At 44.3% G+C, this 28,000-nt stretch overlaps 2 protein-coding genes across 6 annotated transcripts in view; one reads left to right on the top strand and one right to left on the bottom strand.

Moving 5' to 3' along the window:
- On the top strand, positions 1–28,000 carry Cenpu (centromere protein U). 2 transcript variants are annotated; one of them, XM_048455595.3, is made up of 13 exons: positions 1–145; positions 1,651–1,699; positions 3,945–4,053; positions 7,113–7,209; positions 8,642–8,702; positions 9,390–9,707; positions 11,978–12,047; positions 13,242–13,350; positions 18,256–18,334; positions 18,972–19,019; positions 19,466–19,527; positions 22,493–22,649; positions 26,042–28,000. In XM_048455595.3, the coding sequence occupies exons 1-13, from the start codon at positions 105–107 to the stop codon at positions 26,153–26,155; spliced, it is 1,314 nt and encodes a 437-aa protein (XP_048311552.3). In that variant the 5' UTR covers positions 1–104; the 3' UTR covers positions 26,156–28,000. The 2 variants fall into 2 exon arrangements, with proteins under 2 accessions (XP_048311552.3, XP_048311553.2); XM_048455596.3 differs by lacking the exon at positions 1,651–1,699 and having other exon boundaries at positions 56–145.
- The window catches only part of Primpol (primase and DNA directed polymerase), a 35,602-nt gene continuing 34,146 nt past the window's right edge, over positions 26,545–28,000 (bottom strand). For 3 of the 4 annotated variants that reach the window (XM_087901028.1, XM_048455589.3, XM_085680283.2), the window contains one exon: positions 26,545–26,994. In XM_087901028.1, coding sequence (XP_087757154.1) covers positions 26,740–26,994 — 255 coding nt within the window. In that variant the 3' untranslated portion in view covers positions 26,545–26,739. Of the gene's footprint in view, positions 27,000–28,000 lie in introns of all 4 variants that reach the window. The other variant, XM_048455594.3, reaches the window with a different exon arrangement.

Below are 28,000 nucleotides of genomic sequence, written 5' to 3'. Positions count from 1 at the left end.
CCCGGAAGTGGCGGGGCAGAGACGGGACTAGACTCTGATTGGCTGCTCCGAACAGCGCAAGCTTGGCGCGAGTTTTGGCAGTCCGGGGTGTCGGGAGCGGTAGGATGGTGGCTCGGAGAAGCTTGAGATACCCGGGGTCCCCGGGGTAAGTGCATCTGCCCCGCACGCCTCCCAGGACGGGCTCAGCTTGTCTCAGAGACTCGCCGACCCGGCCTCGGTTCCCACAGTTCCGGCCCTAGAGTCGTGGGGAGGGGGATATAGTCCCAGGAGTCCAGCTGGATGCGATAGCAACTCGGACACCAGCGTTGCTGTGTGTGACAAACACATATTTAACAAATTCTTCCTGCTTGGTGGTCAGTTTTTTTTTTCCCAAGACCCAGCAGTTTTCGTCATAGGCAACATGACGAAACCAGATCTCTAGCGAGGCCAAGCAGCCGCTTGTTTATATTTGGGATGACCTAAATGCCTAAGGGATATACAGGGTGCGTCAGGCATCTTTTTATTATAAAGAGAAATGCATCTGAAAAGAGGTCACCAAATTGTGCTCTGGAAGGTTGGTTCTAGGATCTCCTGGCGAAGGATGTTTGGGGAGTGCCTGGCGCGCATCCAAAACCTGGTAGGGATCTGGGTAAAAAGGCCTCTGCTGGGTAGGAGGCCTTCCGTGGAAAGATTGCCTATGGAAAATGGTGTTTGTAGGTACCGAAGACACTCGGTTTGCAGTGGAAGATTGCAAGTCAGCTGACTAGGGAAATGTTCCAAAAATCTTCTAAGCCATTGGGTTTTGTTTCAGCATCTTGAGGCTTGAGCCTCGTGAAGTCTGTTCCCTCTTCACTCCTAAAACACCGGCGCCGACAACAGAGATTTTGTAGGTGGTTATCTTAGGGATTTCCATCGTTTGAAGGTTAAGCAGCTTGTGCACCTGGTTTTCATACCTGCTTCCCTCATGGGGGGGCAGTCAGAAGTCACTTAAGCTTTCTGAACCTCGGGATTGCAGTCTGTAGTTACCACAGATCAAATATTCTGTCAGTCTGAGAATCGGCTAAAGCTGGGCACTGGTTAGAAATGGGAAATCTTAGCCTCAGCCCAGAGTTTCTGTGATATCGAATACTGGGGGTGTGGTGACTTCAGGCAATTTGTTTTTAACAAGCTAGCTAGACAAAGCAGCGATGGGTACCCCCAACTTCAGTTCTGGAGATGAAGCCTAGGGCCCATGTATGCTGGACAAGTGTACCAATGGCCTGCATCCTCAGCCCAAGCCTTTTAGGCAGCTCCGACGTCAGCTAAAATTTGAGAACCAGGGTTAGAGTACAGGACTCACGCAGATGGACAGGCTAAGTCTTAGGAAAATTCTCTTCCCAGTGCTGCTTGTTGAAAGCATCTTATTGCAGTTCATAGGAGGATACCCCTTTGTGTTGTAACCTAACACACACAGTGGAGATGGTTTACAAAGTGGGGTGTTGAGCGCAAGCCCCTTCCCATTCTGCTTCCTTTGTTGCCATGGTGTCTGCTCTGCTCTGCTGGGTGAGCGCTGATAAAGAGAACAGTTGGGAAAGGATTGCTTGGGAAAAATCACAGCTTATAGTGCTTTCCCAAATTACTTAAGACATTTTTAAATTCCCTCTTTTGACTCTGTTGTCTGTGTTTTAATAGCGCAAAGCAATCAAAGAATGCTCTGGAAAGAACACGTTCTAGGAGACACGTAAGTGATCTTTGTTAACATGATTTTTCTTTTTTAACCATTGAAAACGAAGTCATTCCGTGGGAAATACATTTTTGTAGACTACTCTTGACAAACTTTTTTTTAATGATAGCTTAAAACTTTACTTTATCAGTTGGCGGTAGTAGCACATGCATTTAATCCCAGCACTCAGGAGGCAGAGGCAGGTGGATCTCTGTGATTTTGAGATCAGCCTGGTCTACAAAGCGAGTTTCAGGACAGCTAAGGCTACACATAGAAACCCTGTCTCAGGAGAAGAAAAGTGCTTTTTCCAGTATGATGGAGAAAAGGAACTTCATCAACACTTTATTTTTTTAAAAAATATTTATTTATTTATATTTTTGCATACATTGGTGTTTTGCCATGAGTGTTGGGTCTCCTGGAACTAGAATTACAGACAGTTGTGAGCTGCCATGTGGGTGCTGGGAATTGAACCCGGGTCCTCTGGAAGAGCAGTCAGTACTCTTAACCACTGAGCCATCTCCCTAGCCCCTCATCAACACTTTAGAACCATCTTTTGCCGGTTGGTAGTGGCGCTTGGGAATCAGACGCAGGTGGATCTTAGTGAATTTGAAGCTAGCCTGGTCTACAAAACAAGTTCCAGGACAGCCAGTACTGTTACATGGAGAAACCCTGTCTCAAAAAAACCAAAAAGAAAAAAAAGAAAAAAAATTCTTTTTTGCGCCTAGATTGACATTAATTTTATTCAGATATTGACATCGTGTAAAAGTTGTAAAATGTTCTGTATTGTCATTTTTCACTTAGAGTAATTTCTCCCTGCTATAGTTTTTAACAGCTGTGTGTGGGCCTATGGTATTCCTCTTGGTCAATGCTATAGTTTTGTTTTTCTTTAGGAAGTGTTAAAGGCAAATGCATTTGCTTAACACTCTTGATTGCTAATTCCAAAATACCTATATTGCCATTTCCAATTAGGGTGATGAAGGTGCTTGCTTTTCCAGGTTAGGACTAGCTCTTCAGAGCGCTGGTGGCCTTTTTCGCTGTCCCTGACTTTCTCCATCTTCGGCAGGTTCCCTGCCCTGCTGCCCTGACTCTAGCCTGGATGATGCTCCCTTACTGTGGCGAAACTCTAGCATACCTCTGGGGGATCCTGCTCCGCTTTCCTGCCCACCACCGCTCAGGGTGGCTAAAGTCCACTGTGCCCAGGGGTGGGGTGGGGGTGGGGAGTGGTTCTCTACTCACTTATGCCCCTTCCCAGCCTTTCTGGTCGGCTTTCAGGTCCTCCCTGGGTGAGGGAGTTACCTTGTGTGTGAGGGAGGCATCCTTGGCTGGAGAGCAAATCTTAGGCTGTCTCTTGGCCTTTCTCCATATAACACTCTGGATGCGGCTTTCCCCGAGGCTCGGAGTTTTGTCTGCCAGTGTAATTGCATATCCTTAATATCTTCCAGACTTTCCTTATCTGTAATAATAATATCCTCTTGTATTTTGTAAGCTACCATAGAAGATGATCTCATTTGGTCTTTCATTGGGATTAGGGTTTCGTCTGTGTATTGAAACAGATTGACCTGTTAGTCCTGTTCTCTGCCCTGTGTCCAGTCAAAACTGCTCATGAGCTTGTGCCCTTTTCCTGGGGGAGGGGATCATATTGTGCCCTACATCAAGGATTTAGGTAAATGATACATGTGGGCCAAAGGAAGCCTGCCATTTGTTTTTGTACAGCCTTGTGAACTAAGAATGGTTTTTGTTGTTTGTTGTATTTTAAAATGATTTAAATAAACTGGAGAGGATGACTCATAATTTTATAATCCTATATAATCCTGTTTATAATCCTAATACTTAGGAGGACTCCTGAACGTTGAGTTCAAGGCCAGCCTGGAGTACACAATGAAACCCTGTCTCAAAAAATAAAATAAAGGTGACCTAAATGAAGATTTCTCATGCCCTGTGAAAATGATAGGAAATTTCAGTGCCCAGAAGTCAGTTCTGTTGAAACACAGCCATGTTCATTCCTCCCTAGCTTGTCAATATCTGCTTCTGTACATAGTGACTCTGCTTAATAGTTGGTAGAGAAATCTAGTGTCTACTCTCTGGTCTCCATACGAGTGTTTCATCTTTCCCTGTTCTGAATCATCAAAGTAGTGCGAGGTTCAAAAGCGTCAAGTGCTTCCAGGAACTGTAGGACTCCTTAGGAGGACCATAGGGTCCTTAGGAGATGAGCGTGGTCAAGTTCACGGTCTACATTTCAGTGACTGCTTTTATTCCCTTTTAGCGAGCTGTTCAAAAGCACAAGCCAAAGGATCCATTTGACTTTTCGGATAATTCTGTCTCGAGCATGATGGGAGAAACGGGAGAGGAAGAGGAACTGAATGAATCCTTCGGTTCGTGTTCTATATTCCTGTTCAGGACGTGGACACAGCGGTGCTTAGTTAGCATCTCCGTTATCTAAGGCCAGAGCAGGTTTGGCCTGGAGAACCCTCCCCACACCAGCCAGCCCCCTTTCCCTTCCTTTGGTCCCTGGACACCGTAAATTTACTTCCAAACTCTATGGCTTTGTCTCTTCTGACATTTCATATAAATAGAATCATAGACTATCTATCCTCTTCTGGTGAGCTTCTTTGAATTAGTGTCACGTTTTCAGGGTTGTAGCATGTATCTACTTCATTCATAAATTTTATGGCTTACTAATATTCAGTTGGCTTTGGGTTCTCTTTTTCTTGATCACAATTCTGCTATGAACATTCGTGGTCAAGGTTGTGTGTGTGAATGTGTGCGTGTGTGTGCGTGTGTGTGTGTACACAGTACCTGTTAGGTTTTTTGAGGCATATCCCTAGGAGAACTGTTGAATCTATAGTGAGTTTATACCAACTTTGGTGTTAACATTCTGACTTTTTATTCTAACCAATCTAGTGGGTATAAAATAATGTCTCCTTGTGGTGTTGTATGCATAAAGAGTTGATCTACACACAAACTTTGCTATTTTAACCAGTTTTGAACACACAGCAGTCCATGGCAGAGAGGTCCATTCACACTGCTGGGTAGCCACCTCTCACCATTCATCTTCAGAGCGCTCAGTATCCTGACTCAGACTCCTAGCCAGTAAGCAGCTCCCTGTTCTCCTGGTCCAGCCCCAGGCAGCTACTCTGTGAATTAGGCGACTCTAGGAGCCTCATGTGAGAGGAAGGTTCATGGCTGTCTTAGTTAGGGTTGCTATTGCTGTGATGAAGCACCGTGGCCAGAGCAAGCTGGGAGGAAAGGGTCTGTTTGGCTTATACGTCTCTTCACTGCCGTCATCGAGGGAAGTCGGGACAGGAACTTAGAGGACAGAAACCTGGGGGCAGGAGCTGATGCAGAGGCCATGGAAGGGTACTGCTTATTGGCTTGATTCTCATGGAGCCTGCTTTCTTATAGAACCCAGGACCGTGGGGCCAGGAATGGCCCCACCCACAATGGGCTGGGCCTTCCCCCATTAATCACTAATAAAAAAAAATGCCTTACAGGTTTGTCTGCAGCCTGATCTTCTGGAGGCGTTTTCTCTACTGAGGCTCCCTCCTCTCAGATGACTTGTGTCAAGTTGATATAAAACTGCCCAGCACGCTTGTCCTCTTGCATCTGGCTAATTTCACCCAGCGTATTGCCTTTCGGGTCATGACTCCTGTCATGTTTTAGAACTGCCTTTGGTCCTGTTACGTGTGTCTGTGGTGCTGGGGACCGGCTCAGGATCTTGCCTACAGTCCAGGACTGTTTCTGTAAGCCCAATCCCAGCTGAATGTGGTAGCACACTGTAATCATCACCCCTGGGAGGTAGGGGGAGGCAGTAAGACCAACTGTTGAAAGTCATGCTTGAGTATACAGCCTGGGCTACATGAAGCTTGGTCTCAAAACATAGCAGCAACACAAAGCGGGCTTGGTCATGCACTCATCTGTCAGTGAAAATTTGGTGTGCAAATGTCTGAGTCCCTGCTTTCATTATTGTGCAGGTACCCACAAGTAGGACTCCTGGGGTGTACATCAGCCATACCGGTTGTGGGGCTGTGTGTTTGAGGACTCCTCGATACCGTTTCCCACGGTGGCTGCCACAGTTCATATCTTACATTGGTGTGTGTGGCTCAGCTCCTGGCTTACTCAGCCTTGCTACTTTGGACTTTCTCCTCTTTGTTTCTTCTCTTTCTCTTTCCTCTTTTCTCTTTTCCTGATTATACTTGTGTAAGAGATGTGAAATGTATCCAATGGTTGTATACGCATTTCCACAACGATGTCAGATGTCCTCTGGGTGTGCTCTTGGTCGGTTGTCAATCTTCAGAGAGCTGACCACTTGTGAAAGTTCAGGATTGATTTGTCTTTGTGCATCCGCTGATGACCTTCACCCCCAGCTGTAGAAGAAGTAAATGCCATTGCTTAGTTGAGGGCATCACGGAATATATTACCAGCCTTAAAATCATGCAGCTGACATGTTCAGTATTTAAACTGCTATTTATTTTGAAAGAAAGATTTTAAGTTTGCACATCTTGCTAACATTTGAACATAAAAAAAACAAAACAAAACTGGTTGCTTGGCTCTTCCCAGCTCCCCTTGCAGCAATTAAGTCTGTTGAGGCTTCAGATTTTCCATCCCTGCCACATCCACTCCCCCCAGCAGGTAGAAGCGGCCTTAGCATCCCCTTTCCCTGCCTTTCCACCAAGGCCATGTTGTTGCCTGCGTCTTCCTTCAGGTTCACTTCCTGCTCTAATGTAAAGGCTTTGCAGTCCAGGTGGACTCAGAGGACCGGAAGTGAGAGAGGACAGGCACCCTCCCCAGTGCCTTCTAAATGTTCGGTACTTGTGAGTGATGAAGTCAGAGGGGGCACACTGTAAACTCGAGCGTTGCTAACTAGTGCAGAGGCCTCGAGGGATGTGTTCAATAATGCACATACGTAGTGGTAAGGAAAGACCCTGTTAGGCTTCCTATTCATGTTTATCTTGTGCTATGAAAACATTTCTATTAATATACATGAGAATAGAGATATATAATTTGAAAACATGTCTTTAAAATTTTTTAGATTTATTTTGTGTGTCTGAGGGTTTTGCTTGCATGTATGTCTGTACCATGTGCATGCTTGGTGGTTATGGAGACCAGAAGAAGATGTCCTGGAATTGGAGTTACAGAAGGTTTAAAAGCTGCCTTGTGGGTTCTGGGAGTCAAGTCCAGGTCCCTGACAAGAACAACAAGTGCTCTCAGCCAGTAGGCCACTTCTCTAGCCCCTGAAACCATGCTTTTATTGGCAATAAGGTTTACATTTTCTATTACTGAGGGATGAGTTAAAATATATCTGGGAAGTGGCTTGTGTGATAGACTTTGTTTTGGTTGGCCATTTAAACCAAGATTGCCTTGGATCCATGTCAGGGAATACGACTTCATTCCCTAGACAGCCGGTGCTAAAGTTGCTCTTCTGTTTTTGTAGACCCTCCTCTGCACAGTACTGTTATCGATGCCGAAGAGGAGCTGCCCAAAAGGCCGTCTGTCTTTCCAGCCACTCATGGAAGAGAAGAGGGCAGAAGGTATGGGTCCATGTAACATGAGGGCCGGCTTGTTGGGGTATCTGTTCCTGCCCAGTACCCCACAGCCGGCAAGTCCCAGAGAAAATCAATCACACAGAGATCTCTATAAGTTATAAAGCTGATTGGCCCATTAGGTCAGGCTACTTATAACTTATGTTATAAGGCTCTTATAACTTATGTTGCCCCATTATCCTTATCTACGTTAGCACATGGCTCAGTACCTTTTCCAGCAGGGCAGCTTACATCTTTCCTCTCCGGTGGTCTGGGCAGAACTGCGGAGGGAGCTTCCTGTTTTCCCGGAATACTCCCAGTCTCTTTGCTCCACCCCTACTTCCTGTCTGGCTTTCCTGCCTATACTGCCTGCCTGGCCAATCAGCGTTTTATTAAAATATGATTGACAGAATACAGACAATTCTCCCGCAGGTCCATCTCAAGCAGATTGTTTGGTTTGTTTGGGGGAGGATTAAATTTACTTTAACTATTTTTAATTTTGTGTGTGGGTATTTGCAGGTGAGCACAGGTGCCCTAGGAATCCAGAAGCGTTGGATCCCCTGGTGCCGGAGTGTTTTAGTTAGGGCCTTATTTCTGTGTTGAGACACCATGACCATGACAATTCTTATAAAGAAAAACATTTAATTGGGATGGAAACTTACAGTTCAGAGGTTCAGTCTATCATCATCATGGAGGAACATGTTGGCGTGCAGGCAGACATGGTGCTGGAGAGGTAGCTGAGAGTTTTACATCTTGATATGTCAGCAACAGTGTAACGTCTGTACTACTTCATGTAGTACGATCCTGTATTGCCTGTACTACATGTATTACAGTACTATGCCTGTACTACGGGACGGTTTGTGGGCCTGGCTGGCAAGGGCCTGGATATTGACACACACAAATAGAGACAGAGACACGGGTCTTGAATTCCCCAAGAATGCCCCCTTTATTGTGTTCTAGGGCAGCTTATATAGGGATCCTTAATGGATAGCCACGCCCCAGCCAAACCCACCAGAAACCACTCCCCTGCCATCAGGAACTCCTGAGGGTCTCCTGCTCAGAGCTACTGCAAACACAGGAAAACAAGTTGTTTTGCTCAGAGCAGCTGCAAGCATTGGAAAAACAAGTTGTTTACAGGAAATTCAGGGTCTGGGGGTCCACAGTCCCCAACACAACAGGAAGTGAACTGCCTCACTGGGCATGACTTGAGCTTGTATGAGACCTCAGAGCCCTCCTCCCACCAGACCACACCTCCATAAAGTGTCACTCCTGAGGAGCTTGATGCGGACAATTACATTCAAACTACCCCACAGAATTACAGATGGTTTTGTAAGGCCTGCCCGCCGCAGGCAGAAAACCCTTCACAGCCCACTGGTTTTCACGGTGAAGTGTCGTGTACAGAGTGTCATGTACACGGTGCTGATGGCTTGTTGTTTGGCAGCTTGAACCTTTCTGAGACTGAAGCAGAGGGAAGCAGTTCTCTAAAGAGCAGCACAAAAAAGGTATGTGGGAGTGTTCTTTCTTCTCTTTATTTCTAAGAAACCTTTTTACTTGGAGTAGATGCAAATAGAGAAAAAAATCCTGTAGCAGTATTTTTATAATAATGATATTCATTTGTGTGTGTGTGTGTGTGTGTGTGTGTGTGTGACATGTACAGGATGCAGTGGGAATCCACTCGACACTTTCACCCTGTGGGTCTTAGGGACTGAACTGGACAACTGTGGGAGTCCACTTGACACTTCCACCCTGTGGGTCTGAACACAGACCTGGTGGCACGTGTCTCTCCCTGTCACACTATCAGACTAGCCCAGAAAAATATGTTTATTCCCGAAGTGTTATGAAAGACTTCTCAGCTCTCCTTCCCCAGCCAGTTTCTATGGCATTCTGATAGTGTACTTGGGTTGTAGCTTTCAAAGGCTGAGAGAACTAGGTGGCATTCTAATCCTGCTGTCTTCTAGATATGTGCTCAGTTTTGATGTTTATGAGTGAGAAATGGGAATCCCATAGTTTCTTGACAAGGAATCGTAAGATTTAAGTTTTCTTTTCTTTGTTTTGAAACACAGTTTCTCTGTGTAACAGCCCTGGCTGGCCTCAAACTCACTTTGTGGACCAGGCTGGCCTCGAGCTCACAGAGATCCGCTTGTCTAAGAGTTGAATTTTCTAAACAAGCAATGCTGTTTCCTTCATAGCCAAGGAAGCTTGAGCCCATCAGCGATGAGTTTGAGAGCTCTGAAGATGACGTAAGGAGGAAAGCGAGGTCCATAGTGAGAACACGCACACAGCAGCACCAGGCAGCACCCCCTGTGGAGCTGGCACCGCAGCACCAGGCGGCACCCCCTGTGGAGCTGGCACAGCAGCACCGGGTGGCACCCCCTGTGAAGCCGGCACAGCAGCACCAGGTGGCACCCCCTGTGGAGCCAGCGGAAAACCTTGCGGCCAAGAAGACGAGACCCCAAGGCCCTCAGCCCTCTGCTGTAGTAGAGACTCGAGCAATACAGAGACCGCCGGTGAGCAGTGTTTGCCACCTGCCCCTCAGAGAGAAAAGTTCATTAAAAAGATTAAGAAGGGACTGGAGAGATGACTCAGTGTTCCTCTCGAGGATCGGAGTTCAGTTCCCAGTACCTGTGCTAGGCAGCTTACACTGCTTATAACCACAGCTCCAGGGGCTCTGACACCCTGACTTCTGGGGGTGCTTGCATTCCTGTCATATACTCCTCCCCCATACACATCATTTAAACATAACAAAAATAAATCTAAGAAAAAGACTAAGGAGGAATTTTTTTTTAATTTTAAAAATAAGTTTAGAGCTTTTATTACAGAAAGCAATGTTTCTTTTAGAAAATCCAGAAAAATCTAGAAAGGAAGATAAATTTATCTGCGATTCCATAGCCCAGCAACAATATCTGTGTCCTGGTGTGTGCCCCAGTCCTTCCGCGGCATCCTTTTAGCCAGTGCTTGCACTCCATAGTATCTGTTGATGAAAATTACAATTTTGATGCTTTGAAGGGTTTATTAATTATTTATTTATTTTTGATATTGTAGTGTGATCACATTTCTCCCTTTTCCTCTCTCCAAACCCTCCCATACACCCCATTGTTCGTTTTCAAATACATGACTTCTTCTTTTCCTAATTATTAGGGTATATGGATGTGTGTGGGTGTGTCTTCCTCAGTGTGTAAGTATAACCTGCTCAGTGATAGATTACATTGTAGCAAAGTCTTCATATACACCCTTGATTTGGTTCCTTATGAAAAAAATGCTATGGGTCATAATTTGTTTTTGAGATAACTGAAATATAGTATCTTTTGGTTCATGTTCTTATATATTGTTTTATTAACTCATTTGGTTGATTATTTTAGATAAATAATTTTGCTTATATTAGTAGCCAAAGATATACGCTCATGAATTATATGTGTACCCACGAACGTCGTCATAGGTATTCTTCTAAGAGGGATGGAGACTAGACACAGAGAGGGTGTGAAGATGGTGAAGCAGCCATAGCACCAGTCACAGCCACCAGAAGCTGGACCGGACAGAGAACGCTTTTACTCCCACCCCGACTTACTGGTGTGCTGGGGACTGCCTGTGTCCTGATCGCCTCACTTCCTCCCCACCCTGCCTAGACAGGATGGCACCTACTTCAGCCTTTGCTTCCTTGTTTGCACTGTCTTTTGGCTCAATTTCTCTTCAGTCTGTTTTTGTCCCAACTCTGGGTCACATTTTCTTGTATGTCTGTTTTAGTCTAGAATTTGAAATGTAGTCCATGTTGTTTAGCGATGTTGAGCTCTGTGTCACAGCTTCTGTGAGTTGCTATCCTGGCAGACTCAGCCTGACATTTGCCTGGGGTTTGAGGTTACCAGCTTGGTTTTATCCTTTGCTGGGATGAGTGTGTAGAAAGCCTAAGACATTTTCCCGTTATCTATCTTAGTGGGACTCCACCTCTCTGTTTATAATTGCTTCACACTAATTACCACAGAGTTGGTTGCTTACACACGCACGTTTATCATGTCGTAGCTTCTACAGGCTGGGAGTCCAGCTTCAGTTTAGCTGGCTCCTCTGCTCAGGGTGGTAGAAGGCGGAAATCCAGGGCTGACATCTCAGGTGAGGCTTGAATTTCTCCTTACAGAGTTTTCGAGTTGTTGACAAGAGTTAAGTTCATTAAGGCTTTAATCCTAAGGTCCCTATGTTCTGTCCTCTTGGAGGTTGAGGTTGCTCTCAGTTCCTGCAGGTGCTATTATGTGGCCCTTGAAGGATGGTGCCTGCGCCTGCAGAGCCAGCCCCAGACTCTCCAGGCTCCCACAGTGATGGCTCACCCACCTGTAGAATCCAGGGAACAGACCCGGTCCTGTTCCCAGGTGCCGCCCACACTCGAGAGGGAGGGAATTGTGCCTGTCAGTCATCTTGGAATTCTTCGTACTACAACCCTTGTGCTCTTCCTGGTAGATCCCAACAGGAGCTAGGTTTAGGCTTTGTTAGGATAGCGGGTCTCGAGTGGGGCGTTTCTCAGCATGCTGTCATCGCTGTTGTCTCTCTCAGGCATGCTCCCATCAGCACCCACAGATGCACCTCACCGCTGCAGCGTGTTGTGTGTAGCTTCGTGTACTGGGACCCCTTGGCCCGAGATTGTTCTTCAGTTTTCCTACGAACTAAACAAGAACTGTAGTTAATATCCATTGATGGTTTGCTAATGTTGTTGTCCTAATCTTTAAATTTTAGAGAAAAAACAATTTTCCTAAATAACTATACTATTTATTTTATGTTTGTTGTTTTTTGGTAGAAAACTCAGAAGAAAGTGAAGCCGTCTCCTGGCAGAAGGAAGAAATCAAGAAGCGAAGCCACAGACTCAGGTACAGGCTGGTACTCAATACCTTGTCGCTTTAAAGTTTCCCATTTTTAAGTTGTCTTAGTTGTTGGAAGAGCAAACTTTATTGGGGTGGGCGTGGTGTTGAGATAGTGTCTCTCTGGACAGCCCTAGCTGTCCTGGAACTCACTGTGTAGATCAGGCTGGCCTTGAACTCCCAATATCCATCTGCCTCTACCCCTCCAAGAGTACCAGAGCTAAAGGCATACACCACCATCTTGGCTAAAACTGCCCCATGATTAAGAAATTATGACATTGGAGTAACATTTTTTTCTGTTTTATTATTTTATCATGAATTTAAAAAATGAATACTCGTACATACATATAATATTGTTTGATAAAATCCAACCCCATTCTTTCCCTCTCCTCCTTATTCGTCTAAAGTTTAGGTGTTCCTAGTACCCACACATCAGGCAGTTTACAGTAGTTCCAGGGCCTGTGTGCCCTCTTCTGGCCTCTGGGTGCCTGCACACACAGACACACAAGCAAGCTAAAGTCTTGTGTAGATGGAATTGCTGCAGCGGTGAGTCACGTCCTTGCTCACTACAGTCGATTGTAAAGAAAGCCTGACCCCTCCCCCTTTTGTTTTCTCTTCCCTTTCTTCCTGTATGTTTTTAGCCCTTGCAGTGGTAGAGATTTAGCTCCTGGCCTTGCCCATTCTAGGAAAGTGGATTGAGCTATAGCTCCAGCCTCTTTATGAACTGCCTCCTGCCCCATGGACATTTTTATGCACAATTTATCAACGTGGTTTTGTTATTAACATGTTTTTATTTCTCTTGGAGAAGTAGAGAGTGAAGTTGTTGAGTCATAAGACAGATATATCTCAGTTTCCCAAGTCATTGTAAACTACTATATGCTTGCTGTACAGTTAAAAACAGCACTGAAAATAGGAGTGGCAGTGTCATGTGCCTAAGTATAATGGAGTTTAGTGGAGCTGGCAGGAGAGCCCACTCTGCAGCACATTGATACATAGACCCTGACTCAAAAGGTGAGCCGTAGTCGCAGGAAGGAGTGGGAGTTGGCAGGTTTGTTCTCTGGCCGGGGGGCAGGAAGAAATGAACGTGGTTTTAGCTCCTTTTACACCCTGGAGGACTATTTTTGTTCAGGGTTCAGAGTCCTGGACCTAGAGCCAATTTGCAGATAACGAATGTATTAAACTGACATGTGATTACTATTCTAGATGCTTCTGAAAGTATGCACATTTGGTGTCTAGAAGGAAAGAGACGTGGTGACATCATGGAGTTGGATGTTATTTTGTCTGTGTTTGAGAAAACCTTCCTGGAGTATAAGTAAGTCCGTTGACGCTGTCATCCGTGGACCTTGCTCGGAGTGCCACTGTGTCCGTCCTGGTTTCAGTGTTACTACATTTAAGATGTCTTTACACTTTCATTATAATCCTTCTACATACATTTATTGTGCTAGTATCATAAAGAATCATCTAGTCTAGACGTTTCTCGTAGACATTAATCTAGAAGTAAGTGTGTCCCCCAGTGCTGTCAGTGTTTCTCCGTCGGAAAGTGTATGCCAGCTGTGGCCACACTCCAGTCCCTTCCGTCTCCCATGAAAGCAGTGATGAGGGAAGAGCCCGTGGTTGCCGAGAACGGGCTGCAGCAGGGCGTCACTCCTGTGATTCTCTGTAGCACGCTTGCTTTCGTGCCGCCAACCAGCTCCCAAATCACGACTCAGAGACTTCATATTAGTTATGAGTGCTCAGCCTCATCTTATGCTTGCCCCACGAGCGCTTATGATTTAATTAACCTGTTTTTCTTCATCCACATTTGCTTTGGGCTTTTTACCTTCCTTTCATCCTGAATGTCCTACTCCGTGGCTGGCTGGCTGGTGGCTGCCTGGCTGGCCCTGAGCGCTCCCTCTTTCTCTCTCCATTTTCCCTTCTAACCTAGATTTCTCCTCCTACTTATTAGCTCTGCTCACCAGCCCTGCCTATCCCTCTACTGCCTAGAATATCTATTGGACATTTCAGTTTTTTATTAGACCAGTCAGGTGCCTTAGGCAGTCAAGGTAAAACAACAACATATCTTTACATCAAACGCAGCATAAACAAGCGTGACCCATCTTTGCATAGTTAAAGCACTATTCTGCAACACCCCTCTGGGCAGCATCAAAATAAATATGTGTACCTTTAGTTTTTTTTCTCCAGCCTGGGGTTCGCTGGGGAAAGTTGGAGAAGCAGCTGAAGTCAGGGCTCACTCTTCCTCCAGCCTTGTACTTTCCTGAAGAGAGTGATTCATAAAATTTAAGATCTTAAACAAAAATATTTTAAAATGCAGCCTGGCAGAGGGTCTGAGAGACATGGACTAGTCACGCCCAGCTGTGAATGCGTCTGACTTTTCTGAGAACAGGATCCACTGGGACGATAGTGAGTCAGTGAGTGGGAAGCTTAGGAAGGCAGGAGGGCAGAAGCTGCATGCTGGGAGGGAGGGGCTGTGGAGGCTCCTCTGCTGCTGTGGGAGATTTGCCCAACACTTCCTGAAAGAAGGGAACCAGCTGCATGAGAATGTCTAGGAAGGCAGGCTTCCATCCAAGGAGAAATCCCCATCCTGCTGTGAGCCACAGTGTGGGGCCACCACTGACACCGGTCTTGGACTTGGTAGAGCTCACTAAGGTGTTTAAGGGTAGCTGTAAAGGGACCGTGTGAAGTGTGGCGGACTGCTCTCTTCAGTCGTGGGTGGAGTCAGTGGGCCGAATTCTCACCATCCTCCAGAAGAATGCTGGTGGGCGCCAGGAGGCCCCTCCTCCTGCCGCTGTGATAAAATATCCTGAGAAGCAGCTCAGGAGGAAAGGGGTTTATTTTAGATCACAGTTTTGGGCTGTGGTTCAGCACTGCGAGGGAATCGGCTGCATGGCCCTGAAACAGTCACGTCCACCGTCCAGAGCAGACAGAATGGGGAATGCAGACAAGCTTGCTAATCCTGCTGGCTTTCTCCACTTTATGCAGCCCATGCCCCTACCCATGAATGGCGTCACCTATGTCCAGGGTGGGTCTTCCCACTGCAGTTAACTCTACAGGAAGATCCCTCCCAGGCCTGTCCCTGGACACCCTGGTCTAGACTGTCCCTGCCGAGGTGGTCTTCCCCGGTGTTCTCGATTGTGTGGTTGACAGAACTAACCATTCCATCGCCTCTACCAACACTCCTTATCCACTTTTCCTCTGTCCTCCCCCTCGCTCCAGAGCTGTCGGCATGGTGTGATCTACCCAGTGCAGAGAAGTGCTTTGTCACCCCCAGACAGTGCTGCTTTAGCTCTCCCAATAGCTATGAGAAGACAAGTCATGTTTTATTGTGAAAACACATAACAGATCATTCCATTGGCTGTTTAAGTGCAGAATGGCTGCTCATCTGCACTCTGTGCTGCACACTTCTAGAACTTGCTCATTGTGCAAGCCGTTAACTTCATTAACTAGCATTAACTGCAGCCGTTAAAACAGTTGACCACCTTCCCCTCTCCGTGGCAGATGCTGTTGTGATTATTGGTGGATTTTTGTTCCTCTCAGAAGTGCAATTGCTGGATGGACCACATGATACTTGTTTTTTATCTCTTAAACTGTCTGATGTTTTTCTGAGATCTCCACACCATTTTCTACTTCTGCCCTCAGTGACTGGAGTGGCTCAGTAGAAAGAGGGTCTGCTGTGCAAACACAAGGACTCAAGTGTGGATCCCAGCACCCGCATGCAAAGCTAGGTGTGGCTGTGCACGGCGGGCGGAGACAGGAGGGCAGCTGGGGCTTTTCACCTCCAGCCTAGGTCCTGGTTAAGTGGAAGACCCAGTCTCAAAGGAGTAACGTGGAGAGTGATCGAGGAGTTGTCCTCTGGCTTCCGCAAAGGCACGGATGTGTGCATGCATTGCTCCCTAGCACCACATTGCAATGTCTCCACCGCTTGTTCGGATATTTAATGCTCACGCGTGTGGATGTAAGCTTGTTCTGTAGTTCTCATTTGCTTCCCTCATGCTTAGTGTGACTGGATGTCTCTGTGTATGTGGTAGCCATTTTTCTGTTTTCTTTGGAGAAATGTTTTTTAAGTCCTTTGCTCATTTTTTCAGTTGGACGATTTATGCATGTGCTGATTTTAAAATACATTTTGGATATTGTTCCTTTATCAGATTTATGGCTTGCAGATGTTTCCTTGCATTCCGTGGGTTGCCTTTTCATACTTTGGTTGTGCATTTGCCGTTTAGAGTGACTTAGGTCAAGTGGATGCAATTAGCCAAAACACACACATGAAGAAATATATAACCCAAGTAGATCTGTATCTGTTTTTCCTAAGAAATAGTTGCAAAATACTCAACACAATATTAGCAAATTGATTTCAACAATGTATTAAAAACAAATACTACCACCAAGTAAGATTCATCCAAGATATGCAAGACTGATTCAACTTTAGAAAGTAAAATAAATATTTCCAGGCTAAAGATGAAAAGTTAACATGATGGTGTGTTAAATTCAGGGAAAGTATTTGACAAAATCCAATAGCCATGCATGGTTTTTTAAAATTAAGTTAGATTAGAGTGAGCTTCTTTAACTTGATAAAGAATTATCTACAAGGAACTTAGAGCTAGCATACCGACAATGGGGAATGGAAGACTCTCCCATCAGGGTCAAGGTCCCCTCTCAGCAGTCAGTCTGACATTATAATGTAAGTCTTAGCCCAGTAGATAAGGGGAACAATCCACTAGATAGGGGGAGCAGTCCACTACACTGCAGGGACTAGTGGAATCTGAGATCAAAGCCTAGCACCACTGGCGTAGAGTAATGCCCCAGACAGGGTCTTACGTAAGCGCTGTGGGAAGAGCAGTCTAAGACAGGTAGAAGAACTGAGGTGAACGTGCATAAGTGCAGCGGTATTGCTCATTTATAAATAAACTCAGTACTGTCAGCGTGTCAATTCTTCACGACTTCTAGCACCAGGCAATTTCAGAATCCCAGCAGATTCTGTTGTGGGTAATAACAGACGAATCCTAGTGTTCCTAGAGAGGAAAGGCTGGGAGTGGCTGGTGCTGCCCTCAGGCTCACTATAAAGCTGTGGCACTCAGTGCAGTGTGGTGCTGGAGAAAGTAAGAGACAGCAGGGAGCCCGCATGGGGTCAGCTAGTGACGAAGGGGCAAAGGCAGCACTGTGGAGGCCGTCAAAAGCAAACGGTGCTGCAGGCTGGCTCTGTGCACCCCTTGTCCCAGTTCTCTGGAGGTGGAAGCCAGCTTGGTCTGCTCTTGTGTTCTAGGCCATCCAAGACTACATAGAAACCCTGTCTCAAAAATGAAAACACAGGCACCGCAGCAGTGGCCATGCGTGAGCAACCGGTACTGCCCCTTAACACACTCAGCCCAGAGTGGACCACAAACCTAAATGTGAACCTGCAAACTCCCAGAAAGAGAGTAAGGGAAAACACATGTGACTGGGATTTGACAGTGACTTGCTAACAGCGGGAACACAACCCATCGCAGTCTGTAAACTGGACTTCAAGAGTTAACAACTTCTTCTGCAAGATACTTTCAAGCATGAAAAGATAGTCCACAGAACGGGAGAAAATCTTTGCAGGAGATTTATTTGTTCCTCACTGACCCATGCTTAAGCAGGCGATCCTAATACGTAAGGTGGAAGAGAAGGAAAGTAGAAGTTGACAAGAAGGGGTATGCTAGGAAAGGGAGAGGAGTAGGAGGGAGTAATGAGGGGCTGTGATCAAATAACGTGTGTATGAAATTATAAGAGAATAAACAGTTTTTGAAAGATATATATGATAAAGGACTTCTACTCAGAATTTACAAAGAACTCTTGAAAACTCAATGATAAAACCACTGGATTTGGGGTGTGGCTCAGTGGTAAAGGGCTTTTCTAGACTGCTCAAGGCCCTAGTTTGTCAATTGACAACTCAGTCCAGTCATAGGCTGGAGACCTAAAAGCAGTTACCATGTCCTGCCTCAAGGTTCCCAGAGCCAGTCCACCAGGTTTCATCTCTTTCACTTTCTCCCTGGTCCTTTCCACTCCCCTTTCCTCTCACTTGTCTCTCCCTTCCCCTCTCTTATTTTATTAAGTACGAAAAAGCTATAGGTTTTACATTATTGTATTAGGTAATTAAACAATATGTGCCAAACTATATGTACTTATGTATCAAGTAAATGAAATGCATCTTTCAAAATCCTTTATAATACCTGTTTTTTTTTTTTCTTAAAACAATTTACAGACAAAGAGTAGAGTCTGAAAGATGTTGTCAAGCCATCAACAAATTTTATTTTAAAATTAAAGGAGAACTCTTCAGAATGGTAAGTTCACTGGCATAATTATATTGCTTAAAATTACTTATTTGTTTATTTATTTTGAGACAGGATTTCTCTGTGTGACCCTGGCTGTCCTAGAACTCACTTGGTAGACCAGGCTGGTCTCACACTCAGAGATCCATCTGCCTCTGCCTCTTGAGTGAGTGCTGGAATAAAGGTGTGCACCACTATGCCTGACTGCTCCAAAATTTTTAAACTAAATTTTGGAAAGTACCCTGTGGTTGTAGAAAAGCTTGCATTTGCTGGCTCTTTGGCAATAAACACGTGAGAACTACCTTATTTCTTTTTGTGGATATGGAATTGCACATGTGCGTGTATGTGGAAGCCAGAGGCTCTGCCAAGTAACTTTCTCAATCGCTCTACAATGTATTTTTTGAGACAGGGCCTCACTGAACCTTAAAGTTGTTGATTTCACGAGACTGGCCAGTGAGCTCCGAGGAGCTCCCATCTCCACCAGCACTTGTTAAAGCCAATGTGCCAGTGCTGGAGATCTGAGCTGAGGTCCTTAAGCTTTCAGACCGTTTATCAACTGGTGTCTCCCAGCGGCTTCGCATGTGGACTTGAAACATGTGGAGTTAATTTTGGCAAGTTCGACATGCTTGTGTTTTTGTTGTCATTGTAGCTTAAAGAAGACCAGGTGCTGAGAGCTGTGAAAAGGAAGAACACCCAGGTGAGGAGGACTCTTAGTCACGGGGCAGGGCGGGAGGGAGTGAACTGCGTTAGTTCAGAACCTGCGCAGTGTGTGTAAGGCTTTGTGCTTTGGGTCGGGTTTTTATTTGATTTTGTAATGTTAATGGAGACTGAGGAATGGGGATCTCTGTTAGTCTGCTGTCATAATCAGCTTATAAAGGAAAGGTTATTTGGGCTCAGGCAGTCCCTGACTACCTGGCTCTGCTACCTTTGGGGCCTGTCGTGAAATGCGACTGCTAAGCAAGCCAAACCAGAAGCAAGAGAAGGAGGGTCCGTGGTTCTGTGCCCCCATCCCCCACCCCCCAGTCTTCAAAGTTGCCCACTAAGCTGCACTCTGCCTCTTTCCCTGCCTTCAGTGCCTAGGACAGTGTAGGCAGAAGTGAGACTTCTACTGTGTTAACCTAAGTAAATTATTGTATTGCTCAGATGATTTCCAACATGGGAAAGAAACGGCAGCGTTTAATTGAAGTCCAGGATGAACTGCTTCGGTAAGGTAATAGCCCACTCCTGCTGAGAACTCACCTAAAGGGCAGTAGTAGAGCTTGTCACTTAGGGGAGTGCTGTTTGCTGTCGTGACCCACGAAAAGCCCTTTGCACTTGGATGATCAGTGTCAGCAGTTTCTGATGCCCAGTGGCAGAGTGCAGAGTCTTAGCAAAGAAGAGTCAACACGAATCAGCATACCTGGTCTAGCCTCAGGCAGTCTGATCCCAGATTTAATGAGTAGACTCTAGGATTAGACTGCCTGCGACTTGAATCAGGCTCTTCCACGGACTGCAGACTTGGGTGGGCTACTGACTTTCCCAGTGCCTCAGGCGCCTCTTGTGCCTATGGGTCAAACTGTATTGTTCCTCAGAGGGTATTGTGAGTCAGTGAGCAAGCATAGGGAAGGGTCCTCTGCAGCCGCTCATACACATACTTCTGCTTAGGTTGTTTGCTTGCTTGTTTAGTTTTTGACAGATGGTCTTGCTGTGTAACCCAGGCTGGTCCCTGGCTCTACAATGCCCCTCGTGTCAGTCATGTTCTGAGGTCTAGGGTGGGGTAGTCCTGTGCACACGAGTCCGGAGCCTGCATGTACATCTTGTCCTTCTGAGGTGTGGGTGCTGTGCTGTGTGGGGCAGAGGCTGAAGTGAAATAGAACTGGCTGTGCTCTCCATTCTTAAGATTCTAAAAGAGCTTGGACAGCCTGAGGATGTGGTTCAGCAGAGAGCACCAGACTGGCGTGAGCAAAGCCCTGAGTTCAGTTCCCAGGACCACATGGTATGGTAGCAGGAAGTTTGAGCAGAAAAGAGATAAGTCAGCTGCAACGGTTTAGATATAACGCTGCGGGCCAGTTCTCTGAGGGTTAGCCAGGCCCCACCACCTGAGGCCTCTGTGGGTCCCAGGCAGGTGAGAGGGAGTGGGTGAGCTACCTGGGCAGGTTGGCGGGGGCAGCCTGTCCCACGAGGTCAAACGAGGAGCCAAGGAGGGTGAGAAACAGAGGCAGATAGGCACGCCATGAAGTGTGAGTTTGGATATAGTTTATTCAGTAAAAAGGAAGAGGGGAGAAGAAGGAGAGGTGAGAAGGCTTCAGCCACCTCTGCCTAGGCAGAGGAGGGAGTGGGCGGGGCTTGTCTCTTAAAGGGACAGGACAGATCATTACATCAGCAAACTCTTGAAATACTATGTAATTAAGTACTAAGTTTTAAAGTGACTGACCCAGGATTTTGAGAGACAAATTAGTTGTCTATTCCATTTTATTTACAAATTTAGTCTATGGGAGGCACTAGAAAATGTGTTCATTGGCACTGGCCAAAACATGGGACATTGGGGAATTAGAGCAATAATGGTGGTAATAGTTGACAGCTTCTTTTATGACAGGGGCACTTTCCTAAAGGCTCCATTCATTTGGCCCATTCTTAGTCAGTATGACTCCATGAGATAAGTTATTGTATGGATCTATTATAAGGCTGTTTTGTTAAACGGTGGGAGGCCATTGAGATGTGTTGAGACCAGCCTCTTTAGTTCCTTCTCTAAGTGTGATTGTAGCAGGACAAACATTTTGAGAAAGCATAGTAAATAAAGTTTATTATGGTCTTAACTTTGCATATTAGACACTTAACAGGGGAGTCACTTTGCCTCAGCTGGTTCTGCCCTTTGGAAGGACAGGGAATACAATCCTACACCTCCGGCCACTGCGACCAGTTCAGTCTGGAGTCTGCTGAAGAAATAAATGTTGCAGTTGTCCAGTGTGAAGAGCACTTTTTCAAGTTGAAAATGATCTTTTGTTTTGTTTTTCTGATCACGGTCTCCCTCCCTCATCTCCCAGGTCCTCCCCACTTCTCTACCCATCCAGTACCATGCCATCTTTCTCTCTTTAGGAAAACACACAGGCAAATACACACAGAGAGGGCAAAGAAGCACGAGAGTTACATCTGAGATCCGTTTTCATATTTTTGTTTGCAAGATGAAACTGGCGGCCTTCCTTCTTAGCCATAAATCACAAGTTAACTATTTTCTTCATAGGTGAAGAAACTCAGCCCTAGAGAGGCAGCTGTTGGCCGAAGGTCACACATCTTTCTAGCCAGGCCTTGTGACAGCTGATTTTGTTTGGCCTTGGGAGCTTGAGGCGATTTTAATAAGGGGAACTTTTTGCATGGCCTTCTTGCTAAACTGTCATGCCGGCCATTCCTGCCTGTTAGCCAGATTCCCGTGGAGTCCGTAGTTCCCAGACTCAAATGACCTGGTGAAGTTTAGCATTTGTAAGGCTTGTTAGCCATGGCTGTCCCTGTTACCTATAGCATAGTTGAGATGAACGGAACATAGAATATGATTATGAATTATACTCATACTCTGAGAGGTAAGCGCAGGTCACCTAGCCCACTCCTGGTTTTTCCTTCTTCCAGGATGCTCATGCACTGTAGACTGCTGGACTTTATTGCATGTCATTTATGTAGGAGAAAATGTTTTTGTTATTTCTGGTTTGTGGTGTAGGTGGGCCTTCTATGTGTTACTTTCATTGGTTAATAAAGAAACTACCTTGCTTTTTGATAGGGCAGAATTTAGATAGGTGGAGTAGACAAAACAGAATGCTGGGGGAAAGAAAGCAGAGGCAGGCAGATGCCATGAAGCTCAGGCCCGAGATGGACGTAGGTTAGAATCTTCCCAGTAAGCCACGACCTCATGGTGACATACAGATTATTAGAAATGGGTTAATTAAGATGTGAGAGTTAGCCAGTAAGAGTCTGGAGATAATGGGCCAGGCAGTGTTTAAATGAATACAGTTTCCGTGTAATTATTTTGGGTAAAGCTAGCCGGGTGGCGGGATACAGCCCGCTGCTCCTTTTTTACTGGTTTAGGTTTCTGTTCTTATAGTTTAATACTTTCAGTCCATGAACAATAAATATATTTCTATTAATTTGTGTTTTACATAATTTCTTTTTAAGATTTAAAAAAAATTTTTTTTTGTTGTCTAGATTAGAACCACAACTGAAACAACTACAGAAAAAATATGACGACCTCAAGGAGAGAAAGTCATCACTTAAGAATTCCATACATTTCTTATCTAACTTAAAACAGTTGTATGAAGACTATTCAGATGTTCAAAAGAAAGAACCAAAGGAAAAGGAGGAGGTGAGCCCCACTCAAGCTTACTGTGCGGCAGAAGCTGCTGCTGCAGGCATTCGCTTGTAGAGTGCCAGCGGCTCTGTCAGTGTAAGTTAGCGAGATCACAGCATCACCTCTTAGCTACTTAGGGAAGAGAAGCATCCATGCCGCCCATAAGTGCCCTTCAGAGAACTGTACTGGAGGGCCCTGTGTACTGTGCACAACTCTCAGCTGAACAGCTATACCCCGCTTTGTTAGTTTCCATCCATATTCAGCTCACCCAGATGTGGTAAAGACCAACCGCCTTTATTTGTCTAGCCCATGTTCATGGTTTCGTAGCTGTTTCACAGAAATGGTAGGAATGGCTTGAAACGCTGAGAAACAGTAAAGGAGTTGAGAAAATGTAACTTTTTTTTTTTTTGAGAAGGTTCCATGAGGTGCTGAGAAGAAGGTATATTCTTTTCTGTTTGGATGAAATATTGGAATATTCTATAGATGTCTGTTAGGTCCATTTGAGTCATTAACATCTGTTAGTTCTCTTATTTCTCTGTTCATGTTTTGTCTGATTTACCTGTAAAGTGGTGAGAGGGGAGTGTTGAAGTCTCCCACTATTAGTGTGTGGGGCTTAATATATGATTTAAGCTTTAGAAGTGTTTCTTTTACATATGAGGGTGCCCTTGTATTTGGGGCATAGATGTTCAGTATTGAAATTTTCTCCTGATGGATTTTTCCTGTGACCAATATGAAATGGCCTTCTTTGTCTTTTTGACAGAATTTTAGCTAGAAGTTTATTTTGTTAGATATTAGGATAGCTATACCTGCTTGTTTCTTAGATCCATTTGATTGATATATTTTTTCCCAACTCTTTACTCTGAGATGATGTCTGTCTTTGAGGTTGAGATGTGTTTCTTGTATGCAGAAGAAGGATGGTTTGTTTTCGTATCTAATCTGTTAGCCTATGCCTTTTTATAGGTGAGTTGAGTCTATTTACATTAAGAAATATTAATGACCAGTGGTTGCTATCTCCTGTTAATTTAGTTTTCTTGGTTGGTGATGTTAATTTGTGTATTTTTTTCTTCTTTGGGATTTGTTGTAATGAGATCATCAATTGTCTATGTTTTTGTTGGTGTAGCCATCTTCCTTAGGTTGGCATTTTCCTTCTAGTATTTTGGTAAGGCTGGGTTTGTGGCTAGGTATTAGTGAAATATAGATTTGTCATGGAATATCATGTTTTGTCCTTCTATGGTGATTGACAGTTTTGCTGGGTATAGCAGTCTGGGCTGGCATCCATGGTCTCTTAATGTCTGCATAATGCTTGACCATGACCTTCTGACTTTCATTGTCTCCAATGAGAAATCAGGTGTAATTCTGATAGGTCTACCTTTTTTATGTTACTTGGCCTTTTCCTTTGCAGCTCTTAATATTCTTTCTTTACTCTGTATGTTTAGTGTTTTGATTATTATGTGGCGAGAGGACTTATTTTTGGATTCAGTCTATTTGGTGTTCTGTAAGCTTCTTGTATCTTCATAGGCATATTTTTCTTTAGGTAGGGAAAGTTTTCTTCTATGATTTTGTTAAATAGATTTTTTGTGCCTTTAAGTTGAACATCTTCTTCTTCTATACCTATTCTAAGATTTGGCCTTTTTATGGTGTCCCATATTTCATGGATATTTTGTGTTAAGCTTTTGTTAGATTTTATGTTTTCTTTAACTGATGAGTCTATTTCCTCTATTGTATCTTCAGTGCTTGAGATTCTCTCTTCCATTTCTTGTATTCTGCTGTTCATGCCTGCATTTGTGGTTCCTGATCTTTTTCTCATGATTTCTGTTTCTATAATTCTTTTGGCTTGTGGTTTCTTTATTGTTTCTATTTCAGTCCTGGATAGCTTCTTTTATATGTTTGATTTCTTTTTCTTGGCTTTCTTTAAGTGATTTGCTGATATCTTCCAATTTTTTTGCTTGTTTTTTCCTCCATTTCTTTAAGGGAAGCTTCCTATTACTCTAACACACTTTGAAGTAGCTCCTGGGACTTCACCATTGCTGTGACACCCAGTTAAGATTAATAGAAATATTTGCTAAAAAATTGTAAGTTTATATACCTAATAGAACTAGAAAAATATGATTATACTAGTAGAATTGTATATAGAGTTACACTTATAGGATGGGGTATAGAATTGTACCAATAGAACTGTGTAAGGAATTACACTAAGAATTGTGTAAAGTGATACATAATTGCACACAATGTCTCTGAGCATCTAATGATCAGGTTTGTATTTGTAACTTCTAAATTCAATTTTAAGATCTGGCATTGATCTAAGTATTCCTGAGCTGAAGATCTGTTCATATAGTAAAGCTACAAAAACATGTTCTTAAAATGTACTTAAACTTTATTTTAGGGATTTGATCACTAAATTTGTGAAAGTTAATAGTAGCTTTGACCTACTCTGTACATAGTTCTTGGTTAAGCCAGGATCACTCTTTCATGTGCTAGGCAAATGCTCCCAGATCTACCCCAAGGCTTGAAAACCAAGCTGTGGTAACTATAGAGCAGTCTGCTGTCACAGATGAGGCTGTGTAGGACCTTCAGTACCTGTTGTACCCTTACTGTCAGGCACCTATTCTTCCCCTGTGACATCTGGATATGTCACACCTCTTCCTAAATGAAACCCGCAGCTCCAAGTGTATTCTTCCCATTCCTTTGAGAGCGGGTGCTTGAGGCGTCTTGAGTGGAGACGATCCTACGTCTGTTCAGTTGAATTTTTCAATAACATGGTATGTGTGTGGCAGAAAACAAGTCCCATTGTTACAAAGGCTCATCACTGTCTGGCAGCTTTTTATGTCACTGAGAAAAATACCTTGGAAACATGTTAGTCAGCAAGCTGCCAAAAGTATGGTAAATTATTTAACAGGAATTTAATTTCTCTCAGATAGTTTGCAGGAAGTTTGGCTTTGTTTATTATTTCCAGGTCATGAGTTGGATTTCGAGTAGTGTTATTACTTTGTACTTACATTTGGATTGGCAACCTTTAAGGCTTAATTGATCCTCTAAGTAACTCTCCTAAATGAGACCTTTGAGATTATTTTGCTGTAGACGTTAACAGACCAGTTGTTCTCATTCCATTAGTTCTTGCAGTAAAAGGAAACTCGCTGTAAACATTTCTGTTTCAAAATAAATGAGATCAAGTAGACCCCACATACCACTAACACACTTGCCTAGTCCAAGTCTGAGGCATGACTTGCCATATTTAGTCATGCAGATGCCACAGTTGTTTGAGTCAGCTTGTGTTGTCTGGGGTACTGAGATCTGCTCTGGCTTTGTCGGTTGGTTCTATTCAACATCACATTCTGAGGAGCTGGGATGAGCTAAAACATGGTTTCCTAATGATCCTAGTTAAACAAGTATTGCTCTTTCATCAACAGTATTACTCATCTAGCCTTCCAGCTCTGTTGTTTAAAGCCAGAACGGTTCTGGGAGCCAAGAAACACCTGAAAACCATCAACTATCAGCTGGAGAAGCTCCTAGAGCAGGAATGAGAAGCAGGAATGAGCTGAGTCGGCCTCCTGCTGCCATCTCTCCTGAAGCTCCGCTCTTGACACTCTTCAAACTTCCGATCTGAAAATAAGTGTGGCTTACTCATCAGAATTTATTATCATTTTGTCATTCAAACTAAATCACGCCAGTTCAACTGTAGCAGTTTCAGAAGCCATGTAGTTCTGACTGTTACTAATAAATTTCAGTCTTGACATGTTAGTCATCACTTGGCATTAGAGTTTGACCCTATAACAAACTTTTTAATGATGTCCGTGCAAGCATGGAATAATTTTGGTTAATTAGGAGCACTATTGAAGTATGTCAAAGTTAATCTTCAGTAAAACTGGCCCAGGTAAAAAGCAAATTATTAGAAAGCTAAGTGATAAAACGGTTGTTATAAACAGGTTTAATAATAAGTTAATGTAATTTGATTTTTTATGGTATTGGGGATTAGATGCAGGGCCTTGCACATGCTTGGTAAGTAGTCTACTCTTGGGCTATAGCCTCAGCCCTAATTTAACATTTATGTCATCAAATCTCAGGCTTCAGGCAAATTCTAGCCTCATTATGTAAATCCTGCCCACAGTTAGCTACTCTGTAATGCTTCCATAATGAGTTCGTCTGGAATATCGTCTATTGCATCCTTGTCACCAAGAAGACTCCTATCTGCAGCATCAGCGAATTCAGCATCTTCTGTGGCTTCTAGGAAGCAGGCATCGTCTCTGTCATCCCAGTCAGCGTCGGAAGACTCGCCTGGTGACAGGATACTGGATGATGGGATTTGAGAATTCTTGGCCAGTGAGTTGCTGAATTCATCTGCTTCATCCGAAGTGAGCTCCTCCTGTACTTTGGAGGAAAGAGAAGTAGGATAGAGGAATAACGATTAGGCGGGCAGCACCACGCCACTGCACAGCCAAATACTTGAGTTAAGGTATGAAGTGATAACTAGATTTTCAAAGTCAAGTGGCATGCTAGGTTCCTGTGTCAAGAACAGTCACCATGGGGCTGGAGAGATGGCTCAGTGGTTAAGAGCATTGGCTGCTCTTCCAGAGGTCCTGAGTTCAATTCCCAGCACCCATATGGCAGCTCACAACTGTCTGTAACTCCAGTTCCAAGGGATCTGACACCTTCACACCAATGCACATAAAATAAAGTTAAATAATTTTTCTTTTTTTAAATAAAAAGCAGTCACCATGGGGAAGGGTAAGTTAGCTCAAATGAGGTTGCTTTGGTAGTGTAGACATGCTCGAAACCCCAGGCTGAAACTGCCTGTAGTTCATGGCAGATACATCTCAATATCCCCAGAAGGGGTACAGCAAAGATAGATGTAAACTCCTAAGAGGAAGATAGGCTAGCTGGAGACAAGCTGGGAAATACATTTCTTTTTTCCTTTTTTGTTTTTTTTTTAAAGACAGGGTTTCTCTGTGTAGCCCTGGATGTCCTGGAACTAATTTTGTAGATCAAACTGGCATCAAACTCACAGAGATCCGCCTATTCTGCCTCTTGGGTGCCTTCAGTGTGCTACCAACGCCTGACAAAAATACATTTCGAAGTTAACAACAATCTCTCCCTAGAACCTATGTGAAAAAGCCAGGCATGTAATCCCAGTGCTGGATCCAAGCCTCCTGAGAAAGTATTACCAGTAAGAAGCAGTCTCAAAAAAAAAAAAGAAAGGGCTCCTGAGGAAAGATACCCAAATTTGTCCCTCTGGCCTGTATGTGTGTGTTCATGCACACACAGATGCATATATTAAAAAAAAAGATGAGGGAGAAGTGGTGGTGTTAACTGTTCACTGGAAAGATTATTTCTACACTGTTTGCAAATAATAAAAAGTGATGTTCAAATAA

Source organism: Myodes glareolus, chromosome 23, assembly GCF_982192425.1.
Source record: "Myodes glareolus chromosome 23, mMyoGla1.1, whole genome shotgun sequence".
Classification (NCBI taxonomy): Eukaryota; Metazoa; Chordata; class Mammalia; order Rodentia; family Cricetidae; genus Myodes; species Myodes glareolus.
Note: the sequence above shows the minus strand (reverse complement) of the source record. Positions and strands in the feature narration are given on the sequence as shown.

Coding starts and splice junctions, on each gene's coding strand:
- Cenpu (XM_048455595.3), top strand. CDS start 105: ATGGTGGCTCGGAGAAGCTTGAGATACCCGGGGTCCCCGGG. Junction 1,700..3,944: donor GAACACGTTCTAGGAGACAC/GTAAGTGATCTT, acceptor ATTCCCTTTTAG/CGAGCTGTTCAAAAGCACAA. Junction 13,351..18,255: donor AAAACCTTCCTGGAGTATAA/GTAAGTCCGTTG, acceptor AACAATTTACAG/ACAAAGAGTAGAGTCTGAAA.